Source organism: Scyliorhinus torazame, chromosome 19 (genome assembly GCF_047496885.1).
Source record: "Scyliorhinus torazame isolate Kashiwa2021f chromosome 19, sScyTor2.1, whole genome shotgun sequence".
In the NCBI taxonomy this organism is placed as follows: domain Eukaryota; kingdom Metazoa; phylum Chordata; class Chondrichthyes; order Carcharhiniformes; family Scyliorhinidae; genus Scyliorhinus; species Scyliorhinus torazame.
The window spans coordinates 61,844,080-61,867,828 of record NC_092725.1 but is presented as its reverse complement, the minus strand read 5'-3'; the positions used below and the strand labels follow the sequence as shown (position 1 = coordinate 61,867,828).

Genomic DNA, 23,749 nt, shown 5'->3' with positions numbered 1-23,749 from the left:
TTTCTCCGCGGCGCTCCATTCGCTGGCGGCAGCATTCTCTCTTCCCACTGCATGTCAGTGGGATTTCCCATCGAAGCCACCCCACGCTGCCGGGAAACCCAATGGTGGGCCGTGGCTCTGCCAGCGGGAAACGAGAATCCCAACGACGGGAGAATTGCAGCCCGGGTTTGCCTCTTTGCCCTCTTTAGTGTTATTGTCGATCATCTGCTGGCTTTGATCGGATGCCACGGGCCTATCCTGTTCCTTCTGGAGGGAATGTTCACTCCATTCATTCATAGAGTGGAATCTGATTTTCTTTTCCTGTAGAGTTCTTTCTGGAAGTTGGCATTTCAAAAATGGAATCTTTATTTCCACTTGTTTCACACGTTTGTTTACTCTTTTTATCCAATTCTTCTTCAAGCCTTTCATTCTGCTCAGCAACTACTCTGGTAAGTCCAGTTGTCTTTGGGTGGAATTCTCCCATCTGGGCCTATGTTCTGTGTTGGGGTGGGGGTCGGAATAGGCAGTGCTTCCCGCTACCGAGGCTGGCGGGAAACCGCGCGATATCTTCCGGCACTGACCTAATTAATTATGTAGCCAGAGGTGTGCGCCGTATTCTGTGGCAGGGTGGGCATGATGGCTTGAGTCCTGCCATCGTATCTGGGTGCCGTCCTGAAAAGGCGGCGAACATCACTGACCCAACATTGAACAAAGAAGATGGACTTCCCGAGAGAGAAGATGGATCTCCCGAAACATTCTGAGGCTGGAAGATGGACTTCCCTGATGATGCTGAATCTGGAAGATCCATTGTAGGTGTACAGGGTTGCTGCCGGCCTCCACCTCAAACGTCTGAGTCAACCCCAGGCATTGTTCAGGTGAGCCCCGACTTCAGAACGTCACGTTCACACATGTTCTGAACCAACATATTTCCCACTGGCATCGCAGAGAATTGGACGTGGGTGGAAGATTCCTGTCGGGCCTGCATCTGCATCCCATTAGCAGGATGCAAATCAGTTTCATGCATAGCTCTAAGGTAAAGCACTGTCCAGATGCTGTGACCATGCCAACTTTTCTGACTCTCTCTACACAAACTCTACCATCATGTGACTCAACATGGGCAGCACTGTTTCCCCACTCTCACCGTCACCCTTACTAACCCAAACACCCTTACACTACACCTGTGTAGGGATACCTGTTGCAGTTCCTGCGCCTAGGCGTGTAAGGAGGGCCTCTAGCCCTCCTGGAGGGCGAACCTCGCCCCCCCCCCCTCCATCCCTGGCCCTGCTTCCAGGTGCCCACCTCTATTTTCTCCATTAGTGCGGGAACCTGGTGGCTGACTGGAAAGTTCTGATGGCCTAATTTAATTGGCTTCAGTTAGGCCCTTAATCATGCTGATTGGTGACCCATTGTGTGTAGGTGCACAGCCCTACAGACCCAATTCCGCCTCCGCAAAATGTCCCAGAGGCAGGATGGAGCCAAGGAACTGGCACACTGGCCAGCAGTGCACATTTCTGGCCCCGCCCTGCCTCCAGTCCTAGCCGTAACGAGCTCAAAGATCCAGCCCAAAGGAAGTTGTCGTGTTTTCTGGTGCTATCAGTGAGCATCATTGTGTGTGGAAAAACCAAATTAATCTGGATTGATTTTATCCTCTGTTTATACAACCCTGTAGCTGTGTACAAAAGCAATTTATGCCTGGATTCCCATGCGTAGGATCCAATCATGTGTAATGCAGTTAAGTATAATCAGAGCTATTACCCATAGTTATGAGCAGAACCCAATTCTTGTTCCCATCTGCTGCTGTGAGAGCACGTGGAGGGTCACGGAAAGGTCAGCGTACACACTGATTGGATGTAGTTGTTTCAAGGAAAAGTAAAGATGAGGTGGCTACAGTGTTAGAAGACGTGTTTAGCCACTTTGGGAATGGTTTCCCTACCTTGAAATGGTGATGCCTAATGGTTTCTGTCAGTGTTTACTAATGTTTTGATTAACATGATGCAAAATAAGCATGAAAACATGGAGAGTTTCAGAAATAATTGTACGCGACGTGTTGTTTTTATTGGTTTAAAGTTTACAGAATTTTTCAATTCACTTTCTTCAGTTTCAGTTCATAGGTTTCTTAATAGTTACTCATATTAACATTGAGTGCTCTGCAGTTATACATATTACTATGAGAGGCTGCTGGGAAGAAAACCAGAATTAAATTGTTGGCCATAGTAATGCCTTGTGGGTGGAGAAGGTGCCATATGACATAGAACATAGAACATAACAGCGCAGTACAGGCCCTTTGGCCCTCGATGTTGCGGCAACCTGTGAAACCACTCTAAAGCCCATCTACACTATTCCCTTATCGTCCATATGTCTATCCAATGACCATTTGAATGCCCTTAATGTTGGCGAGTCCACTACTGTTGCAGGCAGGGCATTCCACGCCCTTACTACTCTCTGTGTAAATAACCCTCCTCAGACATCTGTCCTATATCTATCTCCCCTCAATTTAAAGCTATGTCCCCTCGTGCTAGACATCACCATCCGAGGAAAAAGGCTCTCACTATCCACCCTATCTAATCCTCTGATCATCTTGTATGCCTCAATTAAGTCAGCTCTTAACCTTCTTCTCTCTAACGAAAACAGCCTCAAGTCCCTCAGCCTTCCCCCATAAGATCTTCCATACCAGGCAACATTCTGGTAAATCTCCTCTGCACCCTTTCCAATGCTTCCACATCCTTCCTATAATGAGGCGACCAGAATTGCACACAATACTCCAAATGCGGCCGCACCAGAGTTTTGTACAGTTGCAACATGACCTCAAGGCTCCGAAACTCAATCCTTCTACCAATAAAAGCTAACACACCGTACGCCTTCTTAACAACCCTCTCAACCTGGGTAGCAACTTTTAGGGATCTATGTACATGAACACCGAGATCTCTCTGCTCATCCACACTGCCAAGAATCTGACCATTAGCCCAGTACTCTTGTCTTCCTGTTATTCCTTCCAAAATGATTCACCTCACACTTTTCTGCATTAAACTCTATTTGCCACCTCTCAGCCCAGCGCTGCAGCTTATCTATGTCCCTCTGTAACTTGTAACATCCTTCCGCACTGTCCACAACTCCACCGACTTTAGTGTCATCTGCAAATTTACTCACCCATCCTTCTACGCCCTCCTCCCGGTCATTTATAAAAATGACAAACAGCAGTGGCCCCAAAACAGATCCTTGTGGTACACCACTAGTAACTGGACTCCAGTCTGAACATTTCCCATCAACCACCACCCTTTGTCTTCTTCCAGCTAGCCAATTTCTGATCCATACTGCTAAATCACCCTGAATCCCATGCCTCCGTATTTTCTGCAATAGCCTACCGTGGGGAACCTTATCAAACGCTTTACTGAAATCCATATCATAGATTATCATAGAATTTACAGTGCAGAAGGAGGCCATTTGGCTCATCGAGCCTGCACCGGCTCCTGGAAAGAGCACCCTACCCAAGGTCAACACCTCCACCCTATCCCCATAACCCAGCAACCACACCCAACACTAAGGGCAATTTAGCATGGCCAATCCACCTAACCTGCACATCTTTGGACTGTGGGAGGAAACCGGAGCTCCCAGAGGAAACCCACGCACACACGGGGAGGATGTGCAGACTCCGCACAGACAGTGACCCAAGCCGGAATCGAACCAGTTCTGCGTGGATGATGCCATTGGAGTTTGACATAATTCCCTGAAGATCAATACCTGCAAGAATAACCCGGTCACTCATTTGAAGCTCAGGTGGAGGCTGAAATGGTCCATTCCCACCCTCTGTGGGAGGGGGAGGTGGGGACAATGCGGCGAGAGTACAAGAAATGGTTTCCCATCAGTGTAAAGTGTCGGTGGGATCGTCTGCTCCCGGCCACCAATGCAAGTCGCAATTCCCACCAGAACGGTGCGAAATCCATTTACATCTCACTAATTCGATGCCGATGAAGGCTCGACCGGAATTGACCCCACACCGCTAGTGGGAAATCATGCTGGTCCAGAATATACCTGGACCAACGGGTGATGTGTAACAGTCGGCACTTGAGGCACGATCAATTTGACTGGAGACAAAGTTGAATCCAAACTGAGGCTTGTATCAGATGTGTGGCCTCCCACAGCAGCTGACGAAATGGCTGCGAGCTGGAGGCCACGCATATTTATAACCTGGCTCCTGCGCGGAGCTAGCATGCAGGGGCCCAGGTGAACCTGTAGTGCAGGTTCTACCGTACAACCCCTAATATCAGAACACAGTGGTTTACCACAGCACTTAACCTTGAGAAAGCCTGGGCTGGCTCTCAGTGATGAAGAGAAGATGGAGGCCTTCAGCGTCCGGACCCTGGAACAGCACATGTAGTACTGGGTGGGCGGAGCATCAAGCACGTGGATGTTCTTCACGCAGCAGCATCCAGTAGGTAGTTGTTCTCAGCACAGTAGATTTGCCCAGAGATCAAACCATCAACCTGTTTGAGGGTTCAAATCATCAAGCTGCAGGTGGAAGGTTGCAGGATGTACTGCTGGGTGGCGAGGTATGTTGTGGAGATGGGAGGAGAGGAATGAAGAGGTGTGGCAGGTGTGCAGAGGGGGTGGGGGGGAGGAGGTTGGGGGTGGTATGGTTAAGAGAGGGATTCAGCAGGGGTTTTGTAATGGGCGAATTGGAATGGAGCAAGAGCCATGTTAGGGGGGTGTTTCTGTAGTTGTGAAGGGACTTGGGGAAACTGCCAAGGTGCCTGGGTGCCAGAGGGAGAGCCAGGGTGCCACCCTGCCCTAACCACTCGAGGGGCTCCAGTGGCCTGGGAGAACCATATGACTCCCTGGCGAGGTCCCCCCAGGCGTGTCCATTGAGTCCCAGGGGCCTGGTGAATCCGGCATATATTTTAATTATCTGGGTCACGCCCAGTGAATGTGAAATCCAGATTGCGATGTCTCACGAGATTCAACGGCTTCGTCCCGAACCACGCTGGGTGAGACAAAGCTGTTGAATCGCTCTTGTAAGCGTTTGTTTTCTATAAAAACAAGTTATTGCTGTTGTTGAGTGAGTTACAGCAGCTTGGAGCATAAGATTAAAAATACATCCAGAGTGGAGTCACGTCAATTTGTTAGAAATCAAATCTTGTGTTGTGGATGTTAATAGATTATTATTTACCTTACATGCATTAATATTATTCATTTATTTTAAGGGTATAATGTTGTAGTACGAATACCTTCAGGAGCGACTAATATTGATGTACGGCAGCACAGCTATTCAGGGAAGCCAGAGGATGACAACTATCTTGGTAAATATTTTGAGAAGAATTGGTTTATTTATTCAATGCCTCCAGCTCCCTGGAGTCGAATATCCAGATGCACTTTACCTCTTAACAATTCAGCCAACTCCCATTCACAAAAAACATCCATTCAGAGATTCCAATCTTGGAAAAAGGTTGACATTTTCTGTATAGAGTTTCTTTCGAAGCAAAATGTACTTCCTCCTTTGAAATCTGAAATGCAGGTTTGGTTTCTAAGAGTTTTCGATCTCCCCAGTTTTTGTTTTCTGTTCTTCTGAAAAGAAGCTCTGATAGGGTAAAAGGCCTCACACCATGATGTGCACTGCCGAATACAACTTTTTTTCTAAGTTCACAAAGTGTAATCCATGGTATTTTTTTTAAAGAAATCATGGATATGTCAGCAATATCCACATCCCATGGTATGCAGACCTTCATACATTTCCATTCATATAACACACTAATATAAGCAGAATGCAGCTGCCAAGCCAAGCACAATGCAATAAACCAGATTTGAGAAGAAATGTTGGAAATGTTGACTGCGAGAGGGCACCAGGAGAACACTCTGCTGTTTTTCAGCTAAAGCTGTACAATTATTTTTTAATCAACATGAACAAGCAGACTCAGCCACAATTCAATGGCTCATTGGTATAGTGGGTGCTGTCTCTTTGCAATGATTACCAGAGGGAGCTGGGCTGGCCCTTGCATCATGTGAAAGGGACTTCACGGATAACACTCGGCCCATGATCTCCTGGATTGGTTTCAATCACCTGAGAGGATCCGAGAGGAATTTTCCAGAGTATTATTGGCCCTGGGTTTTTAGTCTGGAACGAGAGACCCCGAATACAAGTTCTGAACTTACGCAAGTTTATCTGGGCAGAACCTTTCAGTAACATTAATTACTTCACATAAATTGGACTGACAATTCGCTGCAGTGCTAAAGGAGTGCGACACCAGCAGAGGTGCTGGTCTTTTGATGAGATGTTAAATCAAGATCTCAAATGCCTGTGCAGTGGTTCATGTGGATATTGAAGATCCTTTGTCACCACAGGTGATGCAGTCAACATTCCTCCCAAAGGTAGCATCGACCATTAGTTTCTTAGTTCACTATTACTCCTGGGTATCACCATACATAAAATGGCTTCTGCATTTACCTATATAACTATGGTCACTGCTCTCCCAACACAATTATTTGTGTGAAAAACACTGAGCCATTTTTGAAATATGTAGCAAGGACCTCATTCATGTCATGGAGGCTCAACATGTGTGGGAGAAAGTAATGAAATCTGACCTTTGTACCATTTGTAATCGATCTGCTTAAATCGACACTACTTTCCCTAATGGAATATTTCTGATCTGTGTTTTAGCGTTATCTGACAGTCAAGGGAATTTCATCCTTAATGGAAACTTTGTGGTGAGCATGTTTAAACGAGAAATAACCGTGCAGGGAGCCACGATTGAATACAGTGGCTCAGACAATGATGTGGAGCGCATTAACTGCACTGATCAAATTGACGAAGAGCTGATTTTGCAGGTAGAATCTATTTTTTTGATCAACACTATGCTGCCTTTCTTACTTTGGAATAATAATTTTCTGCCTCCATGTTTCCGGAAAATCATTTCCTCTGCCAAGCAGATTCCATTTTCCCAACCATTATGTTAGGATGATTAATTGTAACAATAATAATCTTTATTAGTGTCACACTACAATTAAATTACTGTGACAAAGGCCCGTAGTCGCCACATCTGGCACCTGTTCGGGTACACTGAGGGAGAACTCAAAATATCCAAATCACCTAACAAGCATGTCTTTCAGGACTTGTGGGAAGAAACCGGAGCACCCGGAGAACGTGCAGACTCCCCCCAGACAGCGACCCAAGCCGGGAATCGAACTCGGGTCCCTGGCGCTGTGAAGCAACAGTGCTAACCCCTGTGCTAGCATTCAAGTTGCAAGGCACAGCAGCTTCACCTTTGTTGATATTCACAAATTGCTTTCTTTTGAATCCTGCTAGGTTTTATCTGTTGGAAATTTATACAACCCCGATGTGCGTTACTCTTTTAATGTTCCCATAAAGGACCAACTGGAGCATTTTGTTTGGGATCCGTATGGTTCATGGCAAGAGTGCAGCACACTGTGTCAAGGTAAATTCCAAGTTGTTACTTCCATTGCATTTTTGTATCTTAAAGTACGTTTCATACAGAAATAATGCTTAAGCTGATGGTGTCGGAATTGGTCTGCTTTTAGGCAATCTAACAGTTCACAGCATTTCCATGGAGCTTCCAGCAGGCTTCTGTTGGAGTTATCACACCAGGGGAAACCCCCACCGCTCAATGTACTTCATTTCAGTATGACTTTTCTGTGACACTTTCTCATGAAGCCAATTCTCCTTTAAATTTGATCAAAGGGCCAGGAGATAAATATCTTCATGCCTAAATTGCACTTCTGACAACTATTGAAGGCCACTTCTGAAATTTGCAGGCAAACTAGGAGCATCCCAGTGATCCAATTTGCTCGAATCAGTCAGTGCCGCTTTCTTCCCCCACAACGAGATTTTGAAGGTGTAAAGTAGCTGATTACTATTCCGCTGTCAGCGTGGAGACCAGCAAAATGCTGCAGATGCTGGAAATCTAAACGAAAAGCAAACAAAGTGCTGGAAATGCTTTGCGGGAACCGTGATGAAAGGTCATCTCAACCTGCAGGGTTGATTCCAAAAGTAGGGAAGTTATGCTTCAGTTGTACGGGGCTTTGCTGAGACCACGGACAGGATTCTCCGGTCTCCCAGCCGCGTGTTTCTCGGCGGTGGCCATTCGTTGGTGGCGGCATTCTCTGTTCCGCCGCTGACAATCGGAATTCCCATTGAAGCCACCCTACGCCACCGGGAACCCCGCAGGCAGAGATGCTGGCGGGAATAAAGAAACCCGCACCAGCAAACATCTGGAGATCCTACCCACATCTGGAGTATTGTGTGCAGTAATGGCCTCTTTATCTAAGGAAAGATGTAAATGCATTAGAAACAGTTCAGAGAAGGTTTACTGGACTAATAATAGGAATGGGTGAGTTGTCTTATGAGAACAAGTTGGAGAGGTTAGGTTTGTATCCACTAGAGGTTGGAAGAGTAAGAAGCAATTTGATCAAAGCCTTTAAGATACTGAGGGGTATTGACTGTGTGGATATGGAGAGGATATTTATTCTTGTCGGAGAATCTAGAACTAGGGGTCACTGTTTAAAAATAATGGGCCTCTCATTTAAGACCGAGATTAGGATAATTTTTTCCCTAGAGGGTTGGGAGTCTCTGGAACTCTTCCTTAAAAGGTAACAGAGGCAGAATCTTTGAATATTTTTAAGGCAGAGCTAGGTAGATTCTTGATTAACAAGTGGGTGAAAGGTTATTGGCGGTAGGCAGGAATGTGAGGTTAAGGTTACAATCAAATCAGCCAAGACTTATTGAATAGCGGGGCAGGCTCTGTGACAATACGTCCATTATAAGAATAATGAAGGATTAACAATTTACTGTAACTACACCCAACCACTAGATGGCGATCAAGCACATACTCGTGGATCACGTGATACTCTTGATTCGGGGAGTAGGTTGTTAGGCGAGATAGTGAATAGTCGTGTTAGCAGGGGCTCTGTAGTTAGTATCATAGTTTTAGTCAATCTGTAATCTTTCATATCTTAGAAGCAAGACAAATCTATCTATTTGTAATGTAAACAAATTAGCTTTGTTCAAAACATAGATTGATGTTCTTAGTGAGATATTACACTTCGAAGATATCCTCATTAAGAAATCAAAGAACATCACAGGCTCGAGGGGCCGAGTGGCCTACTCCTGCTCCTAATTCATATGTACGTTTGTAACACTGCTTCCGTCTACCTTTGCTACCTGTACATGCTCAGCATTTTCTGCTTTATCTCCATTGTATCTCGAATTGATTAACTTTGAATTTATTTGCAGATTTGCCAGCAGTATTGCAATGAAGGCAGTGCAGCAAAGACTAATCTTAGCAATGCCATACTTTTCCTGTCCTCTCTTGAAAGCAATGATTCCTTCCTGGCTACGGTTGCAAAGAAATCTGCCAATTTTCCGTACCTTACCCCTGTAATCATTATTCATGTGCGACCCTTCACTCGAGTACTGCTGGGCTATTCAATAATAGGGAGATTCTCTCCTCACTGAATGCTCACCCAAATTAACCTTCCAGCAGGAAGAATCCTGACAGAATCCTTCCTCAAAAACCAGGAATCTTGAGGCAAATGTGATAGCCTTGACACAGCCCTGATGGGGATCGGCTAATTGGGATCAAACTTGGAATTTGTCTGACCTGTATGAAGTAGGTTACACACCAAAATACCACCTTCTTAAAAGTCTACTCAAAAATGTTGGAAAATGGACTTATTAGAATGCCCAAAATATTTTTGGTGGAGGAATGGTATATCTCCAGATTGTTTGAAGGTTGCAGATTTTATCCCTGATGTGTAAACACTTCTGAAACTGTCAGCACATCATTGATTTTTCTCTATTTATACTGTACTCAATTCCCCTTGACATTGGGGAGCAGTCAGCTTCATTTCTCTGCAGTGCATCTCAACTTTGCTGCAACCAGATGATGGTTGTGTATCTCAGAGCCCAGATTTGAAAACAAACGGTCATCTTCAGAGACCGCACCAGCCATATTTTGCAAAGTAAAGCATAGACTTGTTTTGGGACAGGAACTCGATAATGAGTGCTGATCAGCTTCCATGTCTGTTGTAGGGGAACGGAGGAGAAAGGCTGTCTGCGTGCGTAAGAGTGACCACTTGGTTGTTTCTGAACAAAGATGTGAACATTTGCCTCGCCCAGCTGCAGACAGTGAGCCGTGCAACACAGACTGTGAATTAAGGTAAAACGCAGTATTTTACTTGATCTCTTTGAAACAGAGTTTTCAAAGATTCATTCGTGATTTCCGCCCAAAGTCACTAAGCCAGAGTGTATGCTGTGTTGGAAATCAAGGGGAGCGAGTAAACGTTCAAATGTGCTCTTCTTAAAAGAGCTGATGATCCAGTCAACAACCCCTAATGGTATTGAAAGATTAAGAGTCATCAGTGGGGTAGGTTTTATGATGCAGAGCAGTGGGTGCGTCCGACTCGATCGCCTGGAAATTTGTGGCGGAATTCTCTGTATTCTTTTCAAGGCTTTGGAGTGAAAAGCGATGTGCAGCTCGCTGGCGTTTCTGCCATATTTTCAAACACTTTGAAGAAAATGCTGGCGTCGTGGCCCACGCCGTCACACTAGTGGTAATCTCGTGTGAGGCGAGATTGGGCTGCCCGCCCTGATCACCCCGACGAAAAAAAGGGAACAACCCCTCACACGCGGAGTTCCCCTCCCTCCCCAGGTACATGAAGGCCCTACCATGGACATGGGGAATGAGTAACTCCGCCCCCCCCCTCCACCCAAGAAGATGAGGAACACCCATAGAATCTCTACAGTGCTGAAGGAGGCCATTTGGCCCATCAGACTGCACCAACTCCCCCGCTCTATCCACATAACCCATCTAACCTGCACACCTTTGAACACTAAGGGACAATTCAGCATGGCCAACCCACCTAACCTGCACATCTTTGGACTGCGGTAGGAAACCGGAACACCCGGAGGAAACCGGCAGTCACGGGAAGAACTGGTAAACTCCACACAGACAGTGACCCAAAGCTGAAATTGAACCTCGGTCCCTGGCGCTGTGAGGCAGCAGTGCTAACCACTGTGCCACCCATCTTGGATCAGAAGAAACTCCCCTCCCCGCCCTCACTCCCACCACCCCAATGGCGCTCCCCAGAGGGTCCCTCCAATACCGCCTCGTGGCACCCTGACACAGCCCCCTTGCACTGCCTGGGTGCCAAGGGGTACTGCCCGGGCATGCACCTCTCCCTGCAGGGGTTTTACTGTGCACCCCCCCCCCCCCCAGCAAATTCCCTTCGCCTGGTTCACGCTTTGCAAAACTGTTGAAAAACCTCATTGACACCACGACACCTAGGAGAAGGGGGAACTCCTAATGTGGGGGGACAATTCAGTTAATTTTTTTAACTGAGGTTCTCGAACATCCTGGGTGAGAACCTCATTACGTCACAGGCAAGGGGTGGGGAAAATAAGATCTTGCTGACGGGATTCTCATTTCCTGACTCTCGTGGGAGTTTGCATCCACGCTGCCATTTTCGCTCGCAGTGAATGCGGGTGCAAAATTCCCGCTATGGGAATGGACTGTCTTTAAAAAGCCGGCCGCACGGTGATAATATGTTGACAGAGTAAATGGGTTCAGGGTCCAACTACGCGCTCTGGTGGCCCATCTGTTGTTAACAGTCGAAGCAATTCATTTGGCAGGTTAAGGCCTAGGGGAAGGTAGCCTAGTGGGTGTATTAACCAAGCTCTATGCTTTGGGGCCTAGGTCAGGGTGGGTGGGAAGGAGATGGCCTGAGGACCCAAAATATTTAACCTGCCTCTTCCTCCCCTCACCCCGACCCACAAGCTCAAACCCACCACCCAAAACACGCCTGGCAGGAAGCATTAAATCCAGCCCAGTATTTTTCTTAAAGCCCACTGCTTGGTAGGCTGCTAGGAAGAGCAGCGAATCCGTTGTTGTTATAGCAAATAAAATTACACTTTAACACTATTATGTTAATGTTTAATTTGCACTCCCAACATGCACTAGGAGCACATGGCAAAATTTCAATGCCCTTTCTCCCCTCTGCCCCATGACCCCTGCTCCCTTATTTCCCACATCTCTTACCTTCAGGCCAAACATAAACAGGATTAAAATCTCAGCCAAGTCGTTAGTTGAAGGTCCATGTTGTGAGAGGAATTTGCATTCAGTGCACTTGATCATTCAGGGAATACGTTGATGTGTTGAGAGGGAAATGTTGCTCAGATTTATTAGCATTCTGGAAACCCATGTCATGCCCGAGAGGTAGTTGGCTGGCAGTGGAAGGCCATGGATGGCAGGGCACCTCGGTGACCAGATGCCCACCTGATGCCATTTTTGTTTGGGTCCGGAGTTTACTGACCCTGAAAATTGTTCAGGCCTTCTGATTTTTGGGCAGGCATATCGGCCACTCACATGGGTAGCATCCTTGCCTCAGAGCCAGAAGCTCCAGGTTCGAGTCCCACCAAAGGACTTGATGGTCAAGGAAGGTTCGTTCATAACGTGGTCAAAATGGTTGAGTGTGTCAACCTGTAGATTCTTCAAAACGTGCCAGTGGCTGGCAGTAAGTGCGGGAGAGACGCCTAGTTAGCCCCGCTTGATGTGGAGTGGCACCCCTCAAGCTATAAGCTCTTGGTGAAAGACTAGCGCCCTTTTCCGGGAATTGCCAGCTATGGAAAGGGCAGAAAGTCTGCGGGAAGAGAATGGGTATATTGGCCACTCAACTGACACCCCCTGCTCATTTTGAGCAGATTTAGAAAATCTCCCTTGCCCCGCCGATACCTGGGTGTTCTATCAGCAACTGCTCAATGCTAACATGTGGTGGAACTAAATGAAAAAAAAATTACTTTTTCCACACAGTCCTCTCTTCGATAAGCACCAAAATAAACCCACCAGGTCAGAAAAATATGTCACAAAGCTCTTATGGATATTCCAAAGAATGAATGCATCTCGATGGAAAGATAAACGATTGACTTTAAAATATAAATAGCTCTGCTCTGATTCTAGGTGGCATGCAGTAGGTAAGAGTGAATGTACAGCACAATGCGGACCGGGGTACAGAACACAAGACATTCACTGCATGAAGTATACCCACGGTAAAGGACCAAATGAGCCCATGGACGACAGATACTGTAGGAATCAGCCAAAACCTCCCAACAGAGAGACTTGCCATGGAGACTGTCACAGGACTAGTTGGCATTACACATCCTGGTCGCAGGTAATGGTTAGAGTGAGCAACGTAACTGCCTCACCCAATAGACAGATGAGCCTGGATTTTGTGATCAGAATTTTTTAACACCAGTGCTAACACATATATTGAAAGTGTTGCCACCAGCATTCAAAGTATGATGATCAGGAAATCCATGCTCTGGAGTCAGTATTTTTCTGAAAATGTGCACTTCGAAAGGAGACTCACGCCTGGAATGTGTTAAACAGTGCATGCGATAATTTCTCTATGTATTGAAATGAAGTCCAGGCAGAAAGATGGGTAAAAGGAGAATAATACTGTATTTCCCATTCAGATTTCAATCCCATTGTGCATTCCTCTGCATACAACCTCACTGATAGATCTTCTGATTTTCTCAGTGTTCGAAAACCTGTGGCGGTGGAACAAGAACTCGGGAGGCATACTGCATGAACAACCTTGGCAGACACCTCGTTAACCAAGAGTGCAATGAACATCAGAATGTCATGTCTCAGAGATGCCATGAATTTCTCTGCCCTGAATGGACAGCCAGTGAATGGAGCGAAGTGAGTAAATCTGTAAGGGGTTGACAGCATGATGCAAACGACCAAGCAACAGCCTCCCGTAACAGCCTCCCCGAACATGCGCCGGAATATGGCGACTCGGGGCTTTTCACAGTAACTTAATTTGAAGCCTACTTGTGACAATAAGCGATTTTCATTCATTTTTCATTCATTCAACTGTCGATGCTGGTGCAAGGAATGCCTCCATCAGTAAAGCAATGTGCTGCAGCACAGCGCTGGGGCTGGTGGAAATCCATGACTATCGGTGCTGTTGGGTTTGGACCACCAGGCAATACCTAGACACTGTAGGGCTGGATTCTCTGGTCCTCCAGCCACATGTTTCTCGGCGGTGCACCGTTCGCTGGGAGGGGGATTCTCTGCTCCGGCTGCTGTCAATGGGATTTCCCATTGAAGCCACCCCATGCCGGGGGTGTGCTGCCGGCAGGACCAGAGAATCCCAACAGCCGGAGAATTCCGGCCTGTATCAAAGAGAGGGGAATACCTGACTGTGGCCTACTCAGGGGTGCTCTTCTATAAAGAATAGCATTGGCTGAGGCCGGGGAGCCTGTAATTTCCTTGCTCCCGAGGCCGAGTGGTACTATATGACCTGTGGAAAACTGAAAAGTATTCATAAATAAATAAAAGTGCACAAGCACCATCCTAGAGGATTTGATATTTTTTCAAATTGTCCATGCAATTTTGAAATTTATATGGCTATATTAGCGATGTACATATGTTTTATGAAGCAAATTGGCATGAAAACTGTCAGAATAAATGCAAAACTTGCAAGAGGAACACAAGAACTGGAATAGATCATCCCTGCAGTCTCTTGAATCTGCTCCACCATTCAGTTAAATCACAGTTGATCTTCATCTTAACTCTATTTTTCCACCTTAGCTCCACAATCACTTGATATTGTCACCCAACAATCATCTCAGTCTTGAAAATTCCTATTGATCCAGCAACTACATCCTTCGGGGGAGATAGTTTCATATTTTCACCACCCTTTATATGAAGTATATGCTTCACTCCTGAAAGGCCTATTGCAAATTTTAAGTTATTATTCTGGGTTCACCCTTCTGAGGAAAGAGTTTCTCTGAATCCACCATATTGAATCACATTATCATTTTAAATACCTTGATTAAATCATGCTCACATTTCTAAACTCAACAAGAATACAAACCACCTTCATGCAATTTGTTAACATAACTGAACCCTAAAGTTCACTCTTGTTCCAGTGAATCAGTATATCCTTCCCAAGGCCATTTTATCTTTCTTCAGGTCAAATGACCAAAACCAATCATGCTTATCCAAGATGGGATCTTCTCTCTTTCAGGGCAAGTATTCCTATATTGACCCAGCAATTTTGACCCTTTGCCGCTTATACCACTGAAACAAATCAGACTATCTTAAACCTGTATCATACTTGGAAGGATGCTTTCCTGCCTGATGACTTTGCTGCAGCCATTTGTTCTTATCCATCACAGGACAGGGCTCAAGGCCGTAATGGATGCTGGAACTATACAACCTGCTCCTTGGCTCCATTTGCTCCTTTCATCACTAACTATGTGCTGGGATTGCTGTGACATTATGAAAGCACTTTATCTTTTCATTATATTGGTCAACTCTGAGCATCAAAAATGCTTCCAGTAACCAAAGCACATTGACCCTTCACCATTAACCATTATAGGCTCATTGTAGCTGTGACCCTATATATGTAAATCTATATAAGCCTTGCATCAGTTAACCTGGAAGTATTTGAGTTGTGAAGCAAGGTCGTACAAACAGCACTGAGATAATAACACCAAGGAATACATTTTGGCCAGGTCATCTCTTCTCTGAATACTGTCATTCCTCATCCTTATCAGCCTTGGCTCATTAGCAGCACTCCTACATCCGAGTCAGAAGATTGTGGGTTTGAGTCACATTCCAGATTCTTGATATAACCTGGACGTCAGTCCAGTACTGCCCTGTTCTGCAGTCTGAGATGTCATTTTTCAGATAGGCTCCATTCGCCAGGGTGCCTGGCTGGCACTGCCAAGGTGGTCAAGGCCAGGGGGAGAAGCAGGATGCCACCCTGCTCTGTCCCCTACCACCCGGAGGACCCCAATGGGTGGGAGACCCCCCCCCCCCCCCAGGTGCCGTTATGACCGGTACACATTTGTGCGAACCAATACTAAATGGCTCCCTGTCGAGGTCTCCCAGATGCAACTGTTGGCCTGGGCGCGGGGTGAATCTGGCATCTGGGTATTTAAATGAGCAGGAATGATGAGAAGTACTGCTCATTTGAATATGCTGATCTGGATCTCTCCCAGTGAGGGCGAGATCCAGATCACGCCAGACAGAGCGAGTTGGGTTACTCGCGTGGGTTTTTGCGCCCGGCATGGAGCCCGATTTGGGGCTTGAGCATGATTCACCCATTAATAATAATAATAATAATCATCGCTTATTGTCACAAGTAGGTTTCAATGAAGTTACTGTGAAAAGACCCTAGTTGCCACCTTCCGGGGAGGCCGGTACGGGTACCCAGATCCACACTGGGTGCAACGGGGTGGCTGAATCGCACCCTGTGACTTTCAGGGTTGCAATTCAGTGACAATCTGTGTTGGCTGCTGGAATCTCTCATTGTGCCTTTGCTTCATAAGAGATGCACTGCGTGATTCCAAGGCTAAACACATTACTTATTGAGAAGAGGTATTCTCTTGAGCATAACAAATACAAATTTGATCTAACTGAGATGTTTTTTTACAAGGAGGGTAATTAAAAAGGGACTTGATAAGATTTTTTTCACATTTTCTCTGTCTTCGCTGGTGGGGAAAATTCAGCACAAGGTTTAAAAAATTAGAGCTCATCAATTTAGATGTTGTGAATGGCACTTTATAGATGTAACTTCTTTATTTCTTTCATCCTGATAAACAAATATATGAGCAGTTCCCATTTGAGTTGAATTTTCTGCATTCGCTAAATGACCACATGTATTATTTTAGTGTCACGTAACATGTGGAAAGGGCACAAGACATCGGCAAGTATCATGCCTGCTGAATAATGAACATCTGAGGGATGATTTTTGCAACCCCAGTACGAAACCACAAGCTGCAGGGACCTGTGAGCTACAGGAGTGCGCTTCATGGCAAACTGGACCATATGGCCAGGTGAGTGTGGCTACTGATTTCCATTTGGCCACCTTAGCTTTATCTGCTTGTGAACACACTCGCAAATATACAGGATTAGGCGCCTACCATGACAGGATTGCACTTCCAACAGAGAGAGCCATTTTCACACCATTCAATGGGGGAATGATGTGTGACCATGCTGTAGTTAGGAGAATGTTGGCAATGTACTCAAACACATTATGGCAAGATATACTTCTCATCAGGCAGATTGTGAGGAGTTCCTTGAACCTATTTTCCTCCAGCATATTAAGCTCCCGGACCAGACCCCTGTGGTTGCTAGTATACCAGACAGAAACCCTGATATTTTGTCTTAACTTTGAAAGATTGTGAGGAAAGGATACTTGAGTGATTTCATGCACAAATAGGGATATGGTATATTGAAACAAACTTTATTATTAAAGCAGCATTGCTAAGTTTAACATCATAAAGGCAAATACTTTTCAATTGCTAGTTAAACAATGCTTAAGAATGCAATGAAACAATCCAACTGCTATCGTTATCTCCACTCGAACAAAACACATCTCAGGTCACAATCCACTCTTAAATACAGTTAGTAGACTCAGTAATGCTTGCTTTAAAGAGATGTCTTGGATAAACCACTTGGAGAAAGGGAGATCATTCAGGACCCAGCTGCAGATTCTTGCCTGTTCAATCTGTTATTTAAACTGCCAGCCTGAGACACTACTTCTGTCCTGACAAAGGCAAATCTTTAACTCACTGTCTGGAGAAAGAAGCTAATCTGTTCACAGACAGATCCAAACTCAGCTCCCATTAACTGCGTAGTCTTACTAAGCTGAACACAATGGGCTGGATTCTCCGATTTTGCAGCTATGTCCGGAGGAAGCGTCTGGTCTTACGAGCAAAAAGTCGTCCCCCCGCAATAATGCCCCACCTGGTGGTGGGCTAGCAGCCGCACCATGTAAAGCCCCTCTTTACCTACAGATAAGAACAGAGAATGGCTGAGTCTGTGGCCGTGCATGCGCACAGTGGCAACCTGCAGTGGCTGAGCCGTACAACATGGCGCCAGTTGTGTGCGGACCCGGCCTACGAGATAGCACCCCCCCGTAACACCCTCACCAGCTCCGGACCACCCCCACCAGTCATCCCAGCCTCTGCCAAAGCCACCATTGCCAGTGGAACAGCTCCCCCTCCAACTGTGGCGGCACTGGACACAGTCCGCAGCCGCCACGCCTGGTCCCCGAGAACTGAGAGGACACGCAACCGATGCCATCGGGGGCAAAACATTGGGGGGGGGGGCCTTGGGTGACGTACGGAGGCCGTTCCGATGGCATGTGGCGTACTCACCAATTAATCTGTTTTTGAGGGGGCGGAGCATCCAAAAACTGGCGCCACTCCCGATCCGGCATAAAAAGGATTCCCCGACCAATTGCAAAACACAATTTTGCCGTCGGCAATTGGAGAATCCAGCCCATTGTAATTATCTATTCCCCAGGAAACCCTCACAATTTGAACAAAATTCCATAGCACAACTTTTTACGATGCTTTAATTGCACTTCTGCAAGCCTATCTGTCATGCCAACCAGGATTTTTAAAAAACATGACTGCAGCAGTCATACACACACTCAGCAAGGCTTTTAACCCTTACTGCACCAAATACATATAATACAATAGGTCTGAAATCCGGCATTCCTCACAAGCAGAGCTCAAATATGCACGCATCTGGGCCGGGATTCTCCGAAAATGTCCCCACGCCCACCGGAAAACTGGCGTGAATCACTCCAGATAGCAGGGCCCCGGCGTGCGCTGCACAGCACCTGCTGCGCATATGGGGCCCTGCACCTCCGTCCGCAGGTCCGCGCATGCGCCGACACCCGCACGATATTGCGGAGCCACACAGTGGGCCAGCGTGGAAGAAGATAGGCCCACCTCGGATCGCGCCCGCCCGCCAATCGGTAGCCCCCGATTGCAGGCTTGTCCGTTGTGGAGGCCCCCCCCTCCGGAGTCTGATCCACCCGCCCCTCCACCAGGACGGCCAGTGCGGCCTCGAGTCCGAGCTCCCGCCGGGTGGAACCAGGTTGGAACCACGCTTGCGGAAATCGGCGGGAACTTGGCGCATGCAGCTGCTGGCGATTTTCATGTCCGCGGAGAATCTCGTCCCGGCACCGCGGGTCGGAGACCCCATCCTCCGCCCCCATGCCGAGCGTGATTTCAGCGCAGCGGACTCGGAGAATCCCAGCCCTGTTAGAAAAAGAAGAAGAAGAAATCGCTTTTTGTCACAAGTAGGCTTCAAATGAAGTTACTGTGAAAAGCCCCTAGTCGCGTTCAGGATGAAGTGATTATTCTCCTTGGCAGCAGAGAGTGAGGCTGGGCTTCTGCTGTGATAAAGTAGCTCCAAGATGGCACACTTGCAGGTGAAGGATTGGAACAAAGGAAACCACCTGGTGGCTGGAACCAATAATCTTATATGTGAATGTAGCAGTTGTACAATTCTCTTCAGCTGTTTGTGACCTACGAACCTGACTGGCATGTTGGTGGAACTGGGAGGGGTAGATGTGTTTAATTCCAGATTACTTGGCAAGGCAGTGCCCTACGTTATTTGTAAGTTATTTTGTTCTCATACACCTGAGAGAAAAAAAAATAGATTTTCCTTGAATGTATTTTCATTGAAAAACGACTAACCTTCTATCCTGCTGGTTTCTACTAGTGCACTGTTACCTGTGGTCATGGATATCAAATGCGTGCAGTGAGGTGTGTAGCAGGGTCCTACGGTGCAGTTATAGATGACAGAGGATGCAATGCTGCAACCCGTCCAAGGGATAGCCAGGTAAAGAGAAAAGACTTTCTTCCCCTTCATTATAATAAATTATGTTAAAACAAACAATAGATAAATAAATCATTGAGATTCCTGCCTTGAAGGTTTTGCTAATATAACAATGGAATAAGTTTCAGCTTTTCACATGTGTATAAATCTGGCATCGTGGATCACCTACCACCCCACCCCCCCCCCCCCCCCCCACCTCCCCGCCCCGTTACTGAAACCCCCAATTTACATTCCGCACTATACGGATTGAATTGTTGTTTTATTTTTGATAAATTTCAACCCAGGACTGTGAGATGCCTCCTTGTTTAGAACTACCAAAGATAGTCACGACCGAAAGTCCCACCATTCAGAGAGGAATGATGACCCAGTGGAGATTTGGATCATGGACTCCTGTAAGTGACTCTATTTTCACAAGAAACTAGATCAAAGACCTCATGTTCTGCAGTGTCTCCTGGGATAAATGATAAAAAGTTGAACATGTCTGGTGCAGTATTGACTGTGTGCTGTTGTTAGCTTATGTCTCCATTTATCCCTATCTATGGGCAGAAAGTAAGTGATGATAACTAGGTTAAATGTATGTCACCGTATACCCAAGGGAAGCACTATATGAAAGTTAAATTCAGGGATGGACCGCAGGCTGATTGTGCTGGTGATAAGGGAGCCAGTATGTTACCCTCCAGCATCTCAAATTACTATAAAAATATATATCAATTGTGTATGCCTCTGAAAATGTGCTTTACATTATAACCTCAATGTTCATACACAGCCAGCTAAAATTGACAGCTCCTGACCACATCAAAAGCAGCTAAGTGCTTTCAGCTGAGAAAAAGAGTTGGTGAAAGCACTTAGCTCCAAAATGTTTATAAATATTGAGGTTAGGTTTAAAGCAGGGCACTTGAGATGCATTCAAGCATGAAGAGAAACGAAAATAAACAATCCAGATCCTTGGCTGTCTGGAAGCTATTAGCTTGCCATTTGCAGCCTACTGAAAACCTTTTGTCTTTGAAAGTGAATAAACGCCTGGCAGATCAAAGGTTCTGATAGGTGCTTAAAGTCTTTTGAACTGGTTTTGGATTTCTATGAAGTCACAGGTGCTGCTTTATACACCTCTGTCTGAGGTTGCAGGTTTAAGAGACAGATGGGTGTAAAAGCAGTGATTCTTCACTGTCCTTTCCTGGACTGCTCTTTAGCTTCAAGGCAGGGGTGACTGATTGTAGGTGGGGTCTCTTATATGGGGGGTACCTTTGAGATGAGGTAGGTATCTCTGATGGGGTGGGTATCACTGGGGGGTGAATCTGGTGGGGGGATCTGGTGGGAGGTCTGAGAGAGGGTCTCTGCTTATGGGTCCAATGGGCAGAGGCCTGATGGGGGTAGTCTGGTGTCAGATCTGATGGGGTCTCTGGTGGAAAACGCATGATGGATGTGTCTGGAGGTGGAGTGCGCAGGACTTTCATTGAGGAGGGGCCCTTCGATGGACCTTGAGGGCATCTATGATAAATATTTAGCCCTTTGGCCCACCACAAGGTCCCCAGGTCAGAGTGTTATGGGCCAGGGTTAAGAGAACCCCAAAGTGTATCATGGAGTTCACCTGACCCACGGCTTTTAATAGATTGTGGTATGGGGAGCACACGGCCCACTCTATAGGTGTGGTACAGCAGAAATGGAAAAGTATTTTTTAAAGCAAAACAATGTTTATTCTATGAACTCAAGTTCACCTTTTAAAAACATACAGCGAACATCTTAGCAACCATTAATTCAAATACAACCCACAAAGTCTACAACACTGAGTAAACCTTTAAGCTTTCCTTTTTAACATCCATACGACTTAGAAACAAAACCTTTATCAGAAGCACATCAGGTTAAAGTCACTACTGAAAACATTTATAATTCTGAATTCATCAAATGATCAAGAGATAGTCTTTTCATGGCAGAGAGATCAACAGTACACCTGCTTTGTCTGGCTTCAACTCCCACACTGAAAACGAAACTAAAACACACCCTGCAGCCTGCTCAAAAACGAAAGTAAAAAGCTGACAGACAGCCCAACTCCACCCACTTTCTGACATCACTGCAGTAGTAAACACCCATTTCTTAAAGGTACTCTCACTACAGATATTTATATACACACCATTTATAAACACCCATTTCTTAAAGGTACTCTCACATGACACCTCCCCCAAGATGGTTTCATTTTTCACCTTTTCACTATCCTTTAAGAAATGCACACAGTAAATATACTTTTTCGTTTCAAAAAACACACGCAAACAGGTATAATAATATAGTCCATTTTTCTTTTGTTCTTCTTCACCCAACTGAAATCCTTTCAATTGACAGTCTCTTTGAACAAGAAGGTCTCTGCACGATCCGTCCATTTGTCTACGCCTTGGCATGTCTCTTTAAAGTCAGATACTTTAGTTCAATCTGATCACAGAGTCCCTTGTAATTCTCCAATACAGGAGCATTGGTTATCACAGCTTTCAGGCAGTCAAATGCCTGGTGAAAGTCCGCTGTCCATTGAAATTTTTGACGTTTCTTCAGCAAGTCCATCAGTGGAGCAATCATGCTACAAATCTTTTGCACAAATATTCCATCAAATCCACTCATGCCAAGAAATCGCATTATTCCCCTTTGTCTCGAGGGTATTGAAAACTCCTCAAGGAAAGTGACTTGGGCTTTCACTCCCACCTGCAATCCAGCTATATTATTACCCAAGATAAACTGTATTCCTGGACAAGATAGTTTCTCTATTACTCCTACTACCACTTCACCACTCTTCACTGGACTTTCCAACCTTACCTTATATAATGGAACACTACTCCTCTCACCCTGAATGCCACATATTACCACCTTGTCTGGCAACATTTTTCCCAAAGTACATAACTCCTCATCTCTTACCATTAAAGATTGACTAGCTCCCATATCTCTTAAAATTGTGACTTCTTTACCTGCTCCTGATACACATGAGTAAACTTTACCCACAGAAGTAAATTCTTTAAAGAGATCTGGCACCTTCTTATCAATCACCTTCTGATCAGGCTGTACAATCTTTTGCGACTCCTTCGCTTCACTTGGGCTTTCTTTTACCACTTTAACAAACCCCACTGTCTTGTCCCGTTTTACCACATCAGCTGTCCCAGTGCTTTCCTTCAACCACCAACACTGTGACTTTATATGGTCGAGTTTATTACAGTGAAAACATTTGAAACTTTTCATTTCTTTTCCACACTCCTGGATTTCTTTTTTAATCTGAGGTACACTCTCCTTATTATCTCCCATCAGATCACCTTTACCTTTACCACTTGAGTATTTCTCATGTCCCCAGTTTCTATCCCTCACAGGCTGAAACTGATGCGGAAACCAAGCTTTGATTTATGAACTAATTCATAATCATCTCCATTTCTGCTGCTAACCTCGCAGTTTTCACCCTCTGCTCTTCCACATGAGTTCTCACTACATTAGGAATTGATATTTTAAACTCCTCCAAAAGTATAATTTCTCTGAGAGCTTCATACGTTTGGTCTACTTTCAAAGCCCTTATCCACCTATCAAAATTACTCTGTTTGGTCCTTTCAAACTCCACGTATGTTTGACCAAATTCTTTCCTTAAATTTCTAACCTTTGTCTGTAGGCTTCAGGCACTAATTCATATGCACCTAAGATGGATTTTTTCACCTCCTCATGCGACTCAGATACCTCCTCCGGTAGTGATGCAAACACTTCACTAGCCCTACCTATCAGCTTTGTTTGAATCAGTAATACCCACATGTCCTGTGGCCATTTCATTTGTTAATCTACCTTCTCAAATGAAACAAAAAGGGCTTCTACCTCCTTCTCATCAAACCTTGGCAATGCTTGGACATATTTAAATAGATCCCCACCAAGCCTTTCATTATGACGCTCTTTCTCACTATCCTCATCACTATCATCCAACTGTACGTTTCCCTTTACGTCTGCCAATTTTAACTGACTGTCATGTTTCATGGCCATTTTCTGAAATTCAAACTCTCTCTCTTTAACTTTTTCGCTGATCTGTATCTCCCTTTCTCTTTCTTTTTGCTGGGGCTATTCTTTCTGTTTTCCTTTCTTCTCTCTCTTTCTCTTTTTCCTCTCTCTCT

General features: G+C 45.6%; 1 protein-coding gene across 3 annotated transcripts in view; it reads left to right on the top strand.

The window, feature by feature from the left end:
• Positions 1–23,749, top strand: part of LOC140396161 (A disintegrin and metalloproteinase with thrombospondin motifs 20) — a 529,969-nt gene that overhangs the window by 295,863 nt on the left and 210,357 nt on the right. For all 3 annotated transcript variants that reach the window (XM_072484409.1, XM_072484408.1, XM_072484410.1), the window contains 9 exons: positions 5,178–5,273; positions 6,629–6,795; positions 7,274–7,403; positions 10,016–10,142; positions 12,939–13,149; positions 13,518–13,682; positions 16,667–16,831; positions 19,518–19,637; positions 19,919–20,026. In XM_072484409.1, the coding sequence (XP_072340510.1) occupies positions 5,178–5,273; positions 6,629–6,795; positions 7,274–7,403; positions 10,016–10,142; positions 12,939–13,149; positions 13,518–13,682; positions 16,667–16,831; positions 19,518–19,637; positions 19,919–20,026 (1,289 nt within the window). The remainder of the gene's footprint in view (positions 1–5,177; positions 5,274–6,628; positions 6,796–7,273; positions 7,404–10,015; positions 10,143–12,938; positions 13,150–13,517; positions 13,683–16,666; positions 16,832–19,517; positions 19,638–19,918; positions 20,027–23,749) is intronic.